At 40.9% G+C, this 18377-nt stretch overlaps 1 protein-coding gene across 1 annotated transcript; it reads right to left on the reverse strand.

Moving 5' to 3' along the window:
• Positions 1-5591: 5591 nt before the first annotated feature.
• LOC121542561 (COX assembly mitochondrial protein homolog) lies at positions 5592-17696 on the reverse strand. Its single transcript, XM_041851972.1, has 4 exons — positions 17595-17696; positions 15727-15819; positions 8334-8424; positions 5592-6554 (listed from the first exon to the last, which is right to left on the reverse strand). The coding sequence occupies exons 1-4, from the start codon at positions 17611-17613 to the stop codon at positions 6434-6436; spliced, it is 324 nt and encodes a 107-aa protein (XP_041707906.1). The 5' UTR covers positions 17614-17696; the 3' UTR covers positions 5592-6433.
• Between the last annotated feature and the right edge of the window lie 681 nt (positions 17697-18377).

Here is an 18377-nt window from a genome sequence, read left to right on the forward strand (position 1 = left end):
ATTTTACAATAAGGCTGTAACGTAACAAAATGTGGAAAAAGGGGAAGGGGTCTGAATACTTTCACGAATGCACTGTAGTGCACTACCTGGTCAAAAGTAGTTTACCATATAGGGGATAGGGTGCCATTTGGGAGGTGCTGAGATGATGTAGAGTCGTATAGTATGTTAATGTTTTCTGCCAGGCTGAGTTGAGTTCACTCCGGTGTTTAAAAACCTCCTAGCATATAGGAGCCTCTCCGTGGATAGAAAGTGAAAATATCATCTAAAAATGTGATGTGACTCCTGTCTTGTCTGGAACGGGCCACGATGGTAAAGGGATTTTTTTTCTTACCTCCATTTTCTCCTTCAGTCCTTTTATAATTGTGATCAATGATTGTTTCTATATATTTTTTTTTTTAAACCAATGTTATTTTCCAGCAGTTGTTTCATACTCACTCCTGTAAAAGATTTGCAGGACCACAATGCAATGTACAGTAGATATGGATTATATTTTAGAACCTTCCACTGTATGTAAATATGATTTTAAATTAAATAAATGAATGTGAATGTCTTTGGTTCATAGCCCACTACTTATCATGTTCTCTTAGCTTTACAAGATTCTACATCATTTGTCTTTGTGATACACATATTGTGGCCGCCAGTCGTAAATATTTATTGACTGGTTAGAAAATGGGTTGGGTGGGTTTGGTTTACAGTCGTCAGTGCTGACCTCAACCACAAAGTTAGAAAATGAAAATGCAAAATGATAAAAGGAAAGGAGAATGTAGCAAAGTGAATACGCTCTAATAAAGATCACGCTATTTGCCAAAATGTTTGAATAAAGGTGTTCACTCACATCTATTTTTCTGTAACGGATAACTGACCAACCAGAAGAGAAGCACAAGCAATAGTTGCCCTTTGTTAACCCACACAGACAGAACCCCTCTCTCGCTACAAGGATAATGTCTCATGGTTGCCCTTTGTTAACCCACTCAGACAGAACCCCTCTCTCGCTACAAGGATAATGTCTCATGGTTGCCCTTTGTTAACCCACTCAGACAGAACCCCTCTCTCGCTACAAGGATAATGTCTCATAGTTACCCTTTGTTAACCCACTCAGACAGAACCCCTCTCTCGCTACAAGGATAATGTCTCATGGTTGCCCTTTGTTAACCCACTCAGACAGAACCCCTCTCTCGCTACAAGGATAATGTCTCATAGTTACCCTTTGTTAACCCACTCAGACAGAACCCCTCTCTCACTACAAGGATAATGTCTCATAGAGTTGCCCTTTGTTAACCCACTCAGACAGAACCCCTCTCTCACTACAAGGATAATGTCTCATGGTTGCCCTTTGTTAACCCACTCAGACAGAACCCCTCTCTCGCTACAAGGATAATGTCTCATAGAGTTGCCCTTTGTTAACCCACTCAGACAGAACCCCTCTCTCACTACAAGGATAATGTCTCATGGTTACCCTTTGTTAACCCACTCAGACAGAACCCCTCTCTCTCTACAAGGATAATGTCTCATAGTTACCCTTTGTTAACCCACTCAGACAGAACCCCTCTCTCACTACAAGGATAATGTCTCATAGTTACCCTTTGTTAACCCACTCAGACAGAACCCCTCTCTCACTACAAGGATAATGTCTCATAGTTACCCTTTGTTAACCCACTCAGACAGAACCCCTCTCACGCTACAAGGATAATGTCTCATAGTTACCCTTTGTTAACCCACTCAGACAGAACCCCCTCTCTCACTACAAGGATAAAAATATATTAGTTGCTTAAGTACTCCTGAGTGGCGCAGTGGTCTAAGGCACTGCATCGCAGTGCTAACTGTGCCACTAGAGATCCTGGTTCGAATCCAGGCTCTGTCGCAGCCGGCCGCGACCGGGAGACTCATGGGCGGCGCACAATTGGTCCAGGGTAGGGGAGGGAATGGCCGGCAGGGATGTAGCTCAGTTGATAGAGCATGGCGTTTGCAACGCCAGGGTTGTGGGTTCAATTCCCACGGGGGGCCAGTATTAAAAAAAATATGTATTCACTAACTGTAAGTCGCTCTGGATAAGAGCGTCTGCTAAAATGACCTTTGTTTAGGCAAGCCTAAATTGGTTCAGGAGTTGTTTTAAATGTGGCTTAACAAATCACATAAATTACCAAGAAGCCATGTATGAAATAATACAACGTACAACAAGTGTAAGGTCCCTCAGTCAAGTGTTGAATTTCAAGAACAGATTCAACTACAAAGACCAGGGAGCTTTTCAAAAGCCTCATAGAGAAGGGCAGTGATTGGTAGATGGGTAACAATAATTTGTAAGCCGCTCTGGGTAAGAGCGTCTGCTAAATGATGTAAATGTAAGGTAAATAACAAATCAGATATTGAATATCTCTTTAAGCATGGTGGCTTAGTGGTTAAGAGCGTTGTGCCAGTAACCGAAAGGTCGCTGGTTCTAATCCCCGAGCCGACTAGGTGAAAAATCTGTCGATGTGCCCTTGAGCAAGGCACTTAACCCTGATTGCTCCCCTGTAAGTCGCTCTGGATAAGAGCGTCTGCTAAATGACTAAAATGTAATGATGTATTAAGCCACCCAGACACGAAGATAATGTAATCCTTCTGAACTGAGCTGCAGGACCGGAAGGAAACTGCTCAGGGATGTCACAGTGATGATTTTAAAACACTGACTCTGTGACCAATATGATTTTAAAACGGCTACAGAGTTCAATGGCTGTGATGGGAGAAATCTGAGGATGGATCAACAAGATTGTAGTGACTTATGTATGGCCTTATGTTTGGGGCAAATCTAACACATCACTGAGTAACTGCCTCCTTATTTTCAAGTATGGTGGTGGCTGCATCATGTTATGGGTATGCTTGACATCGGCAAAGACTGGGGAGTTTTTCAGGATAAAAAGAAATGGGATGGAGCTAATCACAGGCAAAATGCTAGAGGAAACCCTGCTTCAGTCTGCTTTTCCCCCAGACACTGGGAGATGAATTCACCTTTCAGCAGGACAATAACCTAAAACAGAAGGCCAAATCTACACTGGGGTTCCTTACCAAGAAGCCAGTGAATGTTCATGAGTGGCCAAGTTACACTTTTGACTTAAATCTGTTTGAAAATCTATGGCAAGACTTAAAAATTGTTGTCTAGCCATGATCCCCAACACCTTGACAGAGTTTGAAGAATTTTGAAAAGAATAATGGGCAAATATTGCACAATTCACGTGTGGAAAGCTCTTCAATAGGTCCCGATTCCGTTCCGACTCGAGTTAAGCTCTTAAATGGAATGTACTTCCCCTTTTTATGCACTGTTCTCTCTCTGCGTATTCTGACCTTGAACTTAAGCATGATAACAGCACGATATTCACCCGCTATTCGTTAAGAGGTGGAGCTCGAATAAATGAAATAGTGGCGGAGGTGTGTCTGCGGATACCTAAAAAACGGAATTCTGACCTTGACTTAATTCCTTCATAATTCCAACCGCGAGGAAACCATGAATAAGGTCGAGCGAACCTGCCGGTTCCAAGTGGGAAAAAAAGCAGCTACTTTCTTTTTACGATAGAAATAATAGCATTCTCCATGCACTGTAATATTATAAATTGATAAGCGCTATTGATAAGAGCTAGGTAAATGAGTAATCCGTTTGGAGAAGGCGATTGTAAATACACATAGCAATTGTTTTAGATTACGTTTCCTTATGATCCCTGGAGGCGAATGTGAAACCAGCCATATGGAAGCAAACTGAAAATCATATCAACATGACATGTATTGCAGGCCCCTTTTCCACAGTGTAATGTGATATAAATAGCTTCGCCATAATTCCGAATTTTAATCGTGTGCCCTCTTAATTTGCGTGGATGAAATTTGGAGACCCAATCTATAGGCTTCTGTAGGGCTGAACCTGCCGAGTTGATGTATGCACTTTACAATGTTTTGATTATGTCCGGCCTTTTCTCCGTTTTATTTTACAATTTGTATCATGTTAAATATTAGCCAATATCAGGAGCCACGTCAGTAATGCCCACATACATTTATTTTTTTCATCATTTCATTCCGTTTACAATTCTTTCCTCTGTCACGTCCTTGTAAAGTGTTCCTGGGCGTCGCTAGAATTAGTGGATCATATTAGGCTAACGTTGTGCAATAATTTGGAACTTGTTGCCTATTTGAATCATTGTGGAACTCAGACCACACGTAGCAGGTTAAACCTGGAGCCTGGTGCACGGTTCAAGTCGACAGGACCGTTGTCATACAGTTCCATGATTAGTGAGAATTAGGGTAGATTTGTAAGACTATTGTTCAACCCCTATTGTACACCTTCCCATATTTTATTGATTGAACATGACATATTTCGTAAAGGCTCTCCAACCCGTTTTTTTTTTATACATACATATATACTTTTCTCAACCTAAAATTTGCTTAAATAATCTACAAGATCAGAATGTTTTTAAATCTACTAGTTGGTACATAAACGGAGGCGAATATGCATAGATGGCTTTCTTTCATTGATCCCTATATTCTGACCCCGTTCTCTCAATGTATGATATTGTCTGTCGATAAAATTCTAATGAAAGGTACCCCGTATTTAAAAGGATGGCTTAAGATAAATGTACTGAAACCTCCATTGAATTAAAACTCCACGAAAAATTATATATTGGTCAGGAAGTGGGAGGGTTTTCGGCGGTTGAATGACATTTATTCAGAGCGCGCACGTTTTGCTACTGAAAAAGAAATCCTGTGCGTAGGAAAGGCATATTGAGATCGGCCCCTTAGAGACACCCAGAAAGACTCAGTTGTAATGCCTGCTAAAGGTGTTTCTAACATGTATTGACTCAAGGGAGTGAATAGTTATCCAATCAAGGTATATTAGGGTTTTATTTTTCATTAACCTTTAAAACAAAATGTTCGAATTTCACTTTGAAAGAGTATTTGGTGTAGATCATTGACAAAAAAAAAGAAGACAAATCCATTTGAAATCCCACTTTGTGACCACAAACGTGAAGAAATCCAAGGGGGTGAATACTTATGACAGGCAGATATTTTGTGTGATATTTCATGAACAATTGTCTCACTTGTGAGACTCGCACTTCACAGCTGAACATAGAAATGACACTCCCGTGGCTCATTGTGTTGCTATTCCTGTCTTGTAGCATACAGCATCGGGCTTGTATGAATAAAATGAATAGAGATGAACAGATGTCATGTAAAGGTAGGTGAGATATGGGTGACAGTCAGTGAACCACATACAGTATAAATCAAGGCCGTGTGGATGTATGACAGTAACAAACAAGCCTAGGTGAGTCAGTAGTAAGACTTCAAATAGGTATTTAGCTTAGTGGTTAAGAGCGTTGTGCCAGTAACCGAAAGGTCGCTGGTTCTAATCCCCGAGCCGGCTAGGTGAAAAATCTGTCGATGCGCCCTTAAGCAAGGCACTTAACCCTAATTGCTGATGTAAGTCGCTCTGGATAAGAGCGTCTGCTAAATGACTAAAATGTAATGTAAAAATGTATTTCGAGGTACATTGAAAGGGTGATTATGAACCTGGAAGTCATTTTTCTGACACCTGTATGATTTAAAAAAAAGCTGAAGTCACAACACACGGAGGCTAGGAGCATCTGTTTCCCTTTATTTATAATGTGCATTAACACAATGAAGTGTCAGTCAAATCAAATGTTTTATAATCATACCTTTTTTTACAGCAACTCTGTCCACGATGCTTCAACTGTCATCACACCACTAGTTATGGCAACTCACCAGGGAATCCTAATTACTGGGATAAGCCTCTACGCAGTATCAATCTGTGCATAACCATTTGGAACAACCTCATAGTGGAGGATGTTAGTGTCAACACCCTGAATATTATTAATGTACTTTGGACAGGTCTAATCATTGGAATCAATCACCCTTTGGACAGTATTGGTTGCTAACAAGCTCAACATGAAACGCTCCAAAGCATAGACAGAAAAAAAATTCTTCATAAATATACAAACTGCAGAGCAGACCGACCGCATCAACAACAAACATTAGTGATCATTCTGAAATACAGGAGAGTGTGATTTCCATCATGACTGTTTGATAAGATTAACCAGAGTGACTCTGTGGAGGAGACATCCGTAAGAGATTCCTTTTCAGTACATACGGGTGAATGGAGGCCTACAGACAACCCTGGCTCGTAGTCGTTACATAGGTCACTTAGGTCAAGAAATAGGGGGACGGCCTAGAATGTCCTCCTGCCCTGATCTATGTCCTCCCGTTGGATCAATGAGCATCCCAATCTGATGTACAATAGACACACTGCAAAAGCAAAGGCCTGTGGGTAGCACTCACTCCCCCTGTCCACCCTCTTGACCCCTAACCCCTACTACCTAACCACTCCTGTAGATCTGAAAGGATTGGATAGGTGCTAGCAACATGGCAACATGTTTCGGGGTAGGGGTCAATTTGGAATCTACATGCTGGTTGGTAGTTTTTGTGATCGGTTCTTAGCCGCTACCCCAGTCCTCTGAAACTCCAGCTTCTCCTTGATGTACTCCTGCTTGCACTCCTCGAAGAATGCTGAGTCTCTGTAGCTGTGAGACAGAGAGAGTAGTGTACAAAAAACAGTTATCAGAATGTATGAAGAACAGTTATTATTAGAACACTGAGTCAGAACTAGTATGAAGAACAGTTATTATTAGAACACTGAGTCAGAACTAGTATGAAGAACAGTTATCATTAGAACACTGAGTCAGAACTAGTATGAAGAACAGTTATCATTAGAACACAGTCAGAACTAGTATGAAGAACAGTTATCATTAGAACACTGAGTCAGAACTAGTATGAAGAACAGTTATCATTAGAACAGTCAGAACTAGTATGAAGAACAGTTATCATTAGAACACGAGTCAGAACTAGTATGAAGAACAGTTATCATTAGAACACTGAGTCAGAACTAGTATGAAGAACAGTTATCATTAGAACACTGAGTCAGAACTAGTATGAAGAACAGTTATCATTAGAACACAGTCAGAACTAGTATGAAGAACAGTTATCATTAGAACACCGAGTCAGAACTAGTATGAAGAACAGTTATCATTAGAACACTGAGTCAGAACTAGTATGAAGAACAGTTATTATTAGAACACTGAGTCAGAACTAGTATGAAGAACAGTTATCATTAGAACACTGAGTCAGAACTAGTATGAAGAACAGTTATTATTAGAACACTGAGTCAGAACTAGTATGAAGAACAGTTATCATTAGAACACTGAGTCAGAACTAGTATGAAGAACAGTTATCATTAGAACACAGTCAGAACTAGTATGAAGAACAGTTATCATTAGAACACTGAGTCAGAACTAGTATGAAGAACAGTTATCATTAGAATAGTCAGAACTAGTATAAAGAACAGTTATCATTAGAACACTGAGTCAGAACTAGTATGAAGAACAGTTATCATTAGAACACTGAGTCAGAACTAGTATGAAGAACAGTTATCATTAGAACACTGAGTCAGAACTAGTATGAAGAACAGTTATCATTAGAACACAGTCAGAACTAGTATGAAGAACAGTTATCATTAGAACACAGTCAGAACTAGTATGAAGAACAGTTATCATTAGAACACTGAGTCAGAACTAGTATGAAGAACAGTTATCATTAGAACACTGAGTCAGAACTAGCATGAAGAACAGTTATCATTAGAACACAGTCAGAACTAGTATGAAGAACAGTTATCATTAGAACACTGAGTCAGAACTAGTATGAAGAACAGTTATCATTAGAACACTGAGTCAGAACTAGTATGAAGAACAGTTATCATTAGAACATTGAGTCAGAACTAGTATGAAGAACAGTTATCATTAGAACACTGAGTCAGAACTAGTATGAAGAACAGTTATCATTAGAACACTGAGTCAGAACTAGTATGAAGAACAGTTATCATTAGAACACTGAGTCAGAACTAGTATGAAGAACAGTTATCATTAGAACACTGAGTCAGAACTAGTATGAAGAACAGTTATCATTAGAACACAGTCAGAACTAGTATGAAGAACAGTTATCATTAGAACACTGAGTCAGAACTAGTATGAAGAACAGTTATCATTAGAACACAGTCAGAACTAGTATGAAGAACAGTTATCATTAGAACACTGAGTCAGAACTAGTATGAAGAACAGTTATCATTAGAACACTGAGTCAGAACTAGTATGAAGAACAAACCAGATATACATTTTTGTATAGTACTTTATGTAAAACAAAATTGGTCTTAAATGGTTATAAAACATGAAGTAAATATATTTGTTTGAATTTAATTGTAAATAAAATAAGTGTTATTGATTTCATGAGGTGCGAGTTAGTTGACTCACTGTACGGTTAGGCACTCCTTCAGGGCAGCGTTCTGATCCCGACACTTGAACACCATGAGGAAGCCAGTCTCTTTACAGCACTGGTTGAACGCTGAAACCAGATAGATGGAAGGAGACCTATAGATTTAGCCGGTAAATCATCACCATGAGGAAGCCAGTCTCTTTACAGCACTGGTTGAACGCTGAAACCAGATAGATGGAAGGAGACCTATAGATTTAGCCAGAGTAGTCTTGAAATCCAAACTTAAATCATGAATACCAGGCTGAATTAGTAAAGTAAAACCATTGCTAAACGTAGCGTGATTCAGTTTGGATTTCCAAGCTATGATACCGTAAAACAGGGGCCTTTTAAAAAACAGCCAGGGTAAGAGCCCCAGTCTAAACAGCTCATGTCTCTTCCATATCTGTCCCCTTCTGTCTATCTGAGCGTAGCCACAGGCTGAGAGGAAAGCCAACCATACTGTCCCTGCTAGCCATCTCTGCCACACGGTGACAAACCTGGTCAAAGTGGTTGCTACTGTAGTGAGTACTGACAGACCTCTTATCTTAAAACCAGACCATGTTTCCTCTACCGCCAGGCTGAAGTAAAAGAGTGTCTCCATCATATGTATTCACACCTGTGGTTGGTGTTTTCTGTCCACATTGGCACCAGTGTAACTATCTGGCTGGCATGGACCACCATTATAAATATGTCCTCCACACTGACCAGGCCTATCTGGGTATTAATATGAATGGACCACCATTATAAATATGTCCTCCACACTGACCAGGCCTATCTGGGTATTAATATGAATGGAAAAGAGCAGCAAGCTATTCATACAGAGGAGAGGCCATACATGAAGAATGGTGCTGAGCCATTAGGGCTTTTTGAGGTCGGTTCAGTTTCGGTTCGATATTTTTTTTTAAAGAATCACGGTTTTCGATTTCGGTTTTGATAACGTATTATGAAATATAATAATGTTACAATGATTTTAGAGCTTTTGAATGGAAATTCCAAAAGCCAAAAATAGTGAACATTCAATTTCCAAAACATTGACAATATTATATTGTCTCTGTCAGGTCCACATTGGGAAGACATCAATAGAACAACAGGAAATTACTATGAAATAATAAAATATTTCAGTTGCGTATATATTACTTAGTTTTTATTTGATTAATTTATTATTTTTAATTCCTTAAAGTAAATAATCTCATCTCTGCTCAGGCAGAAGCAGCCAGCCAGCCAGACTATCTAATGTTATGTGCTCCCCATACTGTCCTGTCTTTAGTCATCCTAGTTTAGCTAGCCTGCCTAAGTACGCTGCAGAGCTGTCTGCTCAAATGATTTGACTAGTTCTTCAAAGTAGATAAGGCATACTTTCACTAACAGTCTCTATCCCTCTCCTAGTTGTGTTGTGTCCAGTCCTCTCTCATGTTGTCTGTGTGTATCTAAGGTAACGTAGCAGGCGTAATGATCACGTCTCCGCCCTAACGACGGGAGTGTTTGTCCCGAAGGTGGGAAGGCAGGCGACAAGCTCAGGTCCAAAATAAACTAATAGAAACGCATTGGGATTATTTTGGACAGATTTTGGCGAGAGTGAAACCTCTTGCTGCGCCTCTTCCTCTTTGATCCGTCTCTGTGTCAGAAAAAAATTGTGCTATGGATTTTGGTCATTATATACTGAACAAAACTATAAAACGCAACAATTTCAAGATAAGGAAACCAGCCAATCAGAATGAGTTTTTCCCCACAAAAGGGCTTTATTACAGACAGAAGTACTCCTCAGTTTCATCAGCTGTCCGGGTGGCTGGTCTCAGACGATCCCACAGGTGAAGAAGCCAGATGTGGAGGACCTAGGCTGGCGTGGTTACACATGGTCTGCGGTTTTTAGTCCGGTTGGACGTACTGCCAAATTGTCTAAAATGACGTTGGAGGTGGCTTATGGTAGATAAATTAACATTAAATTATCTGGTAACAGCTCTGGTGGACATTCCTGCAGTCAGCATGCCAATTGCACACTCCCTTAAAACTTGAGACATCTATAACATTGTGTTGTGTGACAAAACTGCACATTTTAGACTGGCCTTTTAGTGTCCCCAGCACAAGGTGCACCTGTGTAATGATCATGCTGTTTAATCAGCTTCTTGATATGCTACACCTGTCAGGTGGATGGATTATCTTGGCAAAAGGAGAAATGCTCATTAACAGGGATGGAAACAAATTTGTGCACAAAATTGAGAAATAATATTTTTGTGTGCATGGACATTTTCCGGGATCTTTTATTTCAGCTCATGAAACATGGGACCAACACTTTATATGTTGCGTTTATATTTTTTGTTCACTATAGTTAATTATCACGTTTCTGTGCTGAACTAGGTTGAATATTTGCTTATGAAAACTACAACTCCCTTTAGCCCAGCATCCCACATAATTATTGACTTGATTTCTCAGATTTATCTCATGAATTATTTGATTTCTCTCTAGAGAAACAGCGCGTTGGGCTCCCCCCCCAAAAAAAAAGGAAATAAATGGAATTCAAGTAATCGAGTTGTTTAATAACCAGAATAAATACAAAATGGCAGTTAATCGCTCAACACTAATGAAGAATAAAGTGGGAAACAAACAAGCCCTGAATAACGTACAGAACTCTAAACCAACGAGGTCTATAGTTAGTCTGAATAACATACAGAACTCTAAACCAACGAGGTCTATAGTTAGTCTGAATAACATACAGAACTCTGTAAACCAACGAGGTCTATAGTTAGTCTGAATAACATACAGAACTCTAAACCAACGAGGTCTATAGTTAGTCTGAATAACATACAGAACTCTAAACCAACGAGGTCTATAGTTAGTCTGAATAACGTACAGAACTCTAAACCAACGAGGTCTATAGTTAGTCTGAATAACATACAGAACTCTAAACCAACGAGGTCTATAGTTAGTCTGAATAACATACAGAACTCTAAACCAACGAGGTCTATAGTTAGTCTGAATAACGTACAGAACTCTAAACCAACGAGGTCTATAGTTAGTCTGAATAACATACAGAACTATAAACCAAAGAGGTCTATAGTTAGTCTGAATAACATACAGAACTCTAAACTAACGAGGTCTATAGTTAGTCTGAATAACGTACAGAACTCTAAACCAATGAGGTCTATAGTTAGTCTGAATAACATACAGAACTCTAAACCAAAGAGGTCTATAGTTAGTCTGAATAACATACAGAACTCTAAACTAACGAGGTCTATAGTTAGTCTGAATAACGTACAGAACTCTAAACCAATGAGGTCTATAGTTAGTCTGAATAACATACAGAACTCTAAACCAAAGAGGTCTATAGTTAGTCTGAATAACATACAGAACTCTAAACCAAAGAGGTCTATAGTTAGTCTGAATAACATACAGAACTCTAAACCAATGAGGTCTATAGTTATTCTGAATAACATACAGAACTCTAAACCAACGAGGTCTATAGTTAGTCAGAATAACATACAGAACTCTAAACCAACGAGGTCTATAGTTAGTCTGAATAACATACAGAACTCTAAACCAATGAGGTCTATAGTTATTCTGAATAACATACAGAACTCTAAACCAATGAGGTCTATAGTTATTCTGAATAACATACAGAACTCTGTGCAACAGCCTCTGTGTCTCTTTTAGTTTGACCGTAAAAGCCAAATTTAGGGCTAAGATGGTTGACTTAACAAGTCATATAAAAATACATGTTGTTTGCCAAGCAGTTGAGACCCTGACAAACAGCCGAGTGCAAGGTGAATTCTAGAGAGATGGAGTCGGCCATCAGGCCTACCTGTATTAGACCTACAGAGATAAAAACAAGGCGTTTCCTGTCAATCCTTTAACTGATATCAAGGTGTTGTAGATGAAAGGTACCATTGTGTTGTTGGTGGTGCTAAAGAGGTGTTGAAGGGTCCTGGCCTTGTCTCGTCACGCTGTTAGCCAGGTCTTTGGCAGACTTTAATTAGCCTCGTCCCCGTCTCCAGCGCCTCAGAAACAACCATGGATGCGTCCCAAATGGCACCGTATCCTAACCCCTTATAAAGCGCACTACTTTTTGACCAGAGCCCTGCTCAAAAGTAGTGCACTATATAGAGAATAGGATGCCATTTGGGGACGCAGGCCCATCGTAATAATCTCCCTGTTATCATCAGCGTGATTACCACGACTACTTGCTTTCATCTGAATGCAGAAAACCTGCAGAAGCAATTTGAAGAGGCAGAACAGTGTGACTAATCTAATCAGCGGAACAGAAACTCAGGGAGATTGTACAGGCCTAATGCTGCCGCTGGTACCAACACAGTGACAGAAAAGACCACAGTGACAGTGATCTCAGTGCCTGCCTCCCAAATGGCACCCTATTCCCTATATATAGTGCGCACTACTTTTGATCTGGGCCCATAGAGCGTTGGTTAAAAGTAGTGCACTACGTAGGGGGATAGGGTGCCATGTGGGATCCAACCATTGTTCGGTGATCTCCCACTCGAGACTACATGGTAGTCAGAGGAAGGGGCCTTCGGGAGGAGGTACGGAGTGGTTAGGGCTTATCAGAACCCCCCCCACTAAAATGATAATCTGAGTCCCCAGATAAAACTTGACATCAATGAACTCTACATAATAATCTATGTGGTGATGAAATAAGCAGAGCAGACTGTTCTAAAGTAGCTGATCAAATCAGTGCAGTACTAAGGAGGAAAGGACCCATTATTCTTAGAAAAGGGCAGGACGTGGGTTTGGAGAGGTGATGTCATTCAGTAGTCTAGTGGGGAAAGAAGCTGCAGCATTACGGGTCGTCGTCAGATCAGTGGAAGCGTCAAGAAAACACACCCGTCTCTGACAGATGTTTATGGAGCTGCATTTAGCTAACATCACATAAAACACGCATGCACAAACACACAGATCAGAACCAGGTCAGAGCCAGGACAGAGAGAGATCAGAAGCAGGACAGAGCCAGGTCAGAGCCAGGACAGAGACAGATCAGAACCAGGACAGAGCCAGGTCAGAGCCAGGACAGAGACAGATCAGAACCAGGACAGAGCCAGGTCAGAGCCAGGACAGAGCCAGGACAGAGACAGATCAGAACCAGGACAGAGCCAGGTCAGAGCCAGGTCAGAGCCAGGACAGAGACAGATCAGAACCAGGACAGAGCCAGGTCAGAGCCATGACAGAACCAGGTCAGAGCCAGGACAGAACCAGAGCAAACAGCCACTGCAAGCATCAGTAATACTATATAGAGTAATAAGCAGGCAACACAGCAGCTAGGGCTGGGTGGAGGTGTGAAAACGAGGGGGCAGAGAGGAGACCAGAAGGGGATTTCCACAGCCCTGTCACCTCTAGGGCTAGGTGGTGTCTCTCTGGGCGAGCAGCAGGCGTACAGCCTCAGAGGATGAAGAGGACAGACTTTAGGCCTAACCACAATCGAAGCACCGACGCAACACCAAGAGTTGCTGTTGGGCAATCCCACAGTAACAGAATAATGCTGAGACTTTTTCACTTTAAAAAAAAAACTGCAGTTAAATGTTGAATGCTTTTGTTAACATCTCTAAATTCACTTTATGCAGCTGTCATCAACATTTATTTATTTTGAACCTTAAGGAGTCTCGAGCCGCTGCAGGAATGTTGTTGCAGGGCAATTCCACAGTAACGGAATTACGCGGAGACTCAGATTTTTCACTTTAAAATATATGTCAAACAAAAAAACCAATGATTGCAAAGTTAAACAAACCATACAACTCGATGCACAATGACTACTTTTAACAATTTTCAAAGAACATTTTACAAAAACACATTTACTTGAAGAACAGCGCAGATGTAAAGTTTGGTAACAGAATGACGGTTTGTGCTGTTGGTGCCAAACTTTGCATCTGTGCTGTTCTTCAAGTAAATGTGTTTTTGTAACATTTTAAGTGGAAATTATTAAAAGTAGTCCTTGTGCATTGAGATGTATGGTTTGTTTAACTTTGCAATCATTGGTTTTTAGTTTGACATACATTTTAAAGTGAAAAATCTGAGTCTCAGCGTCATTCCGTTACTGTGGAATTGCCCTGCAACAACATTCCTGCAGCGGCTCGAGACTCCTTAAGGTTCAAAATAAATAAATGTTGATGACAGCTGCATAAAGTGAATTTAGAGATGTTAACAAAAGCATTCAACATTTAACTGCAGTCTGTTACAAATATCTTCCAGTAAAAAGGAGAACACTGGGCTCCCGAGTGGCGCAGCGGTCTAAGGCACTGCATCTCAGTGCTAGAGGCGTCACTACAGACCCTGGTTCGATTCCAGGCTGTATCACAATCCAGCTGTGATTGGAAGTCTCATAGGGCAGCCCAGGTTTGGCCGTCATTGTAAATAAGAATTTGTTCTTAACTGACATGCCTAGTTAAATAAAGGTAAAAAATTAAAGAAAATGGCCAAGTTTCTGTTAGGCCTACCCTACACGTTGAGCTATAACACTATCAGACCAATGCTCTACACTCCTTATAATAAAGTTATCATAAAACCCTGATATAAAAAGGCAAGTTGGAGGCAGAAAAGAGGAAGTTAATAATTGTATCAAGAGGAATCTTCATATTTAACCACCATATCAGGTCTGGTCTAGATAGAAAAAGACTTGAATGTATTTTGTTCTTTATGAGGTCATCTACTTCCGGCTGGTTTTCAGACAGGGCATGACAGCCAGATGAACGCAACAGAAAAACACAAATATACGCCACAGGGGAGGTATCCATTAACACTTTGTCATGGCTCAGGGCATTAATAGGGCCTTTGCTTGAGATTGTAACTGGGAAGGTGCATTGGGTGCCCATCTGAAATTAGCCCGCCCAACTACCTCATCCCTATATTGTTATTTATTTTGCTCTTTTGCACCCCAGTATCTCTATTTGCACATCATCTCTTGCACATCTAGCATTCCAGTGTTAATACTAATTGTAATTATTTTGCACTATAGCCTATTTATTGCCTTACCTCCATAACTTGCTACATTTGCACACACTGTATATATATTTTCTGTTGTATTTTTGACTTTATGTTTTGTTTTACCCCATATGTAACTCTGTGTTGTTGTTTTTATCACACTGCTTTGCTTTATCTTGGCCAGGTCGCAGTTGTAAATGAGAACTTGTTCTCAACTGGCTTACCTGGTTAAATAAAGGTGGAATAAAAATTTTTAAAAAAAGGAGACCTCAGCAACGCTACAATGTGTGAAAACTGTGGAGGGTGATCATTCCCTAAGGTGAACTACGGATATATCTCTGTGACCATCTGGGGTTCATGCCCGTATCTCCTGGGTGCCACAAAACTTGTGTAAGCCCGCTGACCTAAAGCCTAAGCATTTGTTCAGGGAGCTAAACACAAGTCATCAGTTGTTATTAAATCGCAGATATTCACCTGTAACCTTTTCAGCACAGCGCTCCTTGGCTTTCTCCCTCATCATCTTGGGGATGAGTACGTCCGTCTCCACGTGCCTCAGGAAAGGCTCCTCTGGAACACAATAACACACACATCAGACATAACTGCCCTGTTGTACCTGGGCTAACATATCCATCAAACTAGCTAGCTAGCTAACTATAGAGCTAACAACGTCTAGCTAACCCAGTAGTCAGTAGTACACATCAGACATAACTGCCCTGTTGTACCTGGGCTAACATATCCATCAAACTAGCTAGCTAGCTAGCTAACTATAGAGCTAACAACGTCTAGCTAACCCAGTAGTCAGTAGTACACATCAGACATAACTGCCCTGTTGTACCTGGGCTAACATATCCATCAAACTAGCTAGCTAGCTAGCTAACTATAGAGCTAACAACATCTAGCTAACCCAGTAGTCAGTAGTACACATCAGACATAACTGCCCTGTTGTACCTGGGCTAACATATCCATCAAACTAGCTAGCTAGCTAGCTAACTATAGAGCTAACAACGTCTAGCTAACCCAGTAGTCAGTAGTACACATCAGACATAACTGCCCTGTTGTACCTGGGCTAACATATCCATCAAACTAGCTAGCTAGCTAACTATAGAGCTAACAACATCTAGCTAACCCAGTAGTCAGTAGTACACATCAGACATAACTGCCCTGTTGTACCTGGGCTAACATATCCATCAAACTAGCTAGCTAGCTAACTATAGGTAGAGCATGGCGTTTGCAACGCCAGGGTTGTGGGTTCGATTCCCATGGGGGGCCAGTATAAAAAATAAAATCAAAAAATTATAATGTATGCACTCACTAACTGTAAGTCGCTCTGGATAAGAGCGTCTGCTAAATGACTAAAATGTAAATGTATAAAACTAACAACATCTAGCTAACCCAGTAGTACACATCAGACATGACTGTGAGTGTGAGATTGTGTTGCAAAAAGTATAGCCGAGCATGTACTCACCAATAACTCAGATTCACTTAGTGTGATTAACTTATAGCTTTTTCAGGCTACCAAAACGTTAAATTAACACTGTATATGCATCAGACTGATGTTAATAAATATTATGGTCCTCTGTAGCTTAATTGGTAGAGCATGGCGCTTGTAACGCCAGGGTAGTGGGTTCGATCCCCGGGACCACCCATACGTCAAAATGTATGCACACATGACTGTAAGTCGCTTTGGATAAAAGCGTCTGCTAAATGGCATGTTATTATTATTATTATTACCCTGTTGTACCTGGGCTAACATATCCATCAAACTAGCTAACTATAGAGCTAACAACATGCTAGCTAACCCAGTTGTTTCTGAGCATGCAAGCAATGGACGTCGAGAATCAGATGAATGATAACTAGCTAGTAAGTCAGCAAACAATCTAAAAAAGGTCGAGGTAGCTAGCTTGCTAAATATACAAATGACAGCTCCGTCACTTGTCGATGAATAAACTCAACTCCAGAGTTGAGTTTAATCGGCTACGTCGCTTGCTAACTATGCTAGTTAGCCAACTGAATTGCATGCTGATTCTACTGCAGTTAGCTTAGCTAGCCCTAGCTAGCGACATCTCCCTGCTAGTACTAGCATTAATGCTATACAACTATTAAAGAACAAGAAGGCCCGCACAATGTTGAAGCTCCCAATTCACCGCTTTATTGACAACGTTTCGATCCGTTTCAGTGTGCGGGCCTTCTTGTTCTTCACTAATATTCTTTGTTAGCCCAGCACCTATATTTTTAAGGACGTGCGTATGGCCACCAACTTTTCTATAGATGCTTATAGTGTAAAAATGCCGTAAGAGCGACATATGAAAAGTATACTCAACATATTATTGTCTATATAATACCTGCTTTGGTTGCTTCCATAATTATCGGCAGTGTTGCTGAATCAAAACATTACAAAACTGAAGCAATGTGACCTCTCTTCATCAACACGCTACTTCCGCGTGCGTCACTCAACAGTGAAACGAACTACAATCCCCGTAATCCTCCACAACCAAGAACTACAAAGGGCTTGATTGGAAGCTTGTATACTTTTACATTTGTATTACGTTGTCCACCATGCATAACTGTCAAGTTAAAGAGTGGTTCAATTATCTGTTTAAATGAGACTGGATCTACCAAGTGAATTGATAAGTTCCTTTCCTGAGGATGGCTCAACCCTCACAGTTCTGGGTGACTTTAACCTCCCTACGTCTACCTTTGACGCATTTCTCTCTGCCTCCTTCTTTCCACTCCTCTCCTCTTTTGACCTCACCCTCTCACCGTCCCCCCCTACTCACAAGGCAAGCAATACGCTTGACCTCATATTTACTAGATGCTGTTCTTCTACTAACCTCACTGCAACTCCCCTCCATGTCTCCGACCACTACTTTGTATCCTTTTCTCTCTCGCTCTGCTCCAACACTACTCACTCTGCCCCTACTCAGATGGTAATGCGCCGTCGCAACCTTCGCTCTCTCTCTCCCGCTACTCTCTCCTCTTCCATCCTATCATCTCTTCCCTCTGCTCAATCCTTCTCCCTCCAATCTCCTGATTCTGCCTCCTCAACCCTCCTCTCCTCCCTTTCTGCATCCTTTGACTCTCTATGTCCCCTATCCTCCCGGCCGGCTCGGTCCGCCCCTCCTGCT

Source organism: Coregonus clupeaformis, chromosome 17, assembly GCF_020615455.1.
Source record: "Coregonus clupeaformis isolate EN_2021a chromosome 17, ASM2061545v1, whole genome shotgun sequence".
Classification (NCBI taxonomy): domain Eukaryota; kingdom Metazoa; phylum Chordata; class Actinopteri; order Salmoniformes; family Salmonidae; genus Coregonus; species Coregonus clupeaformis.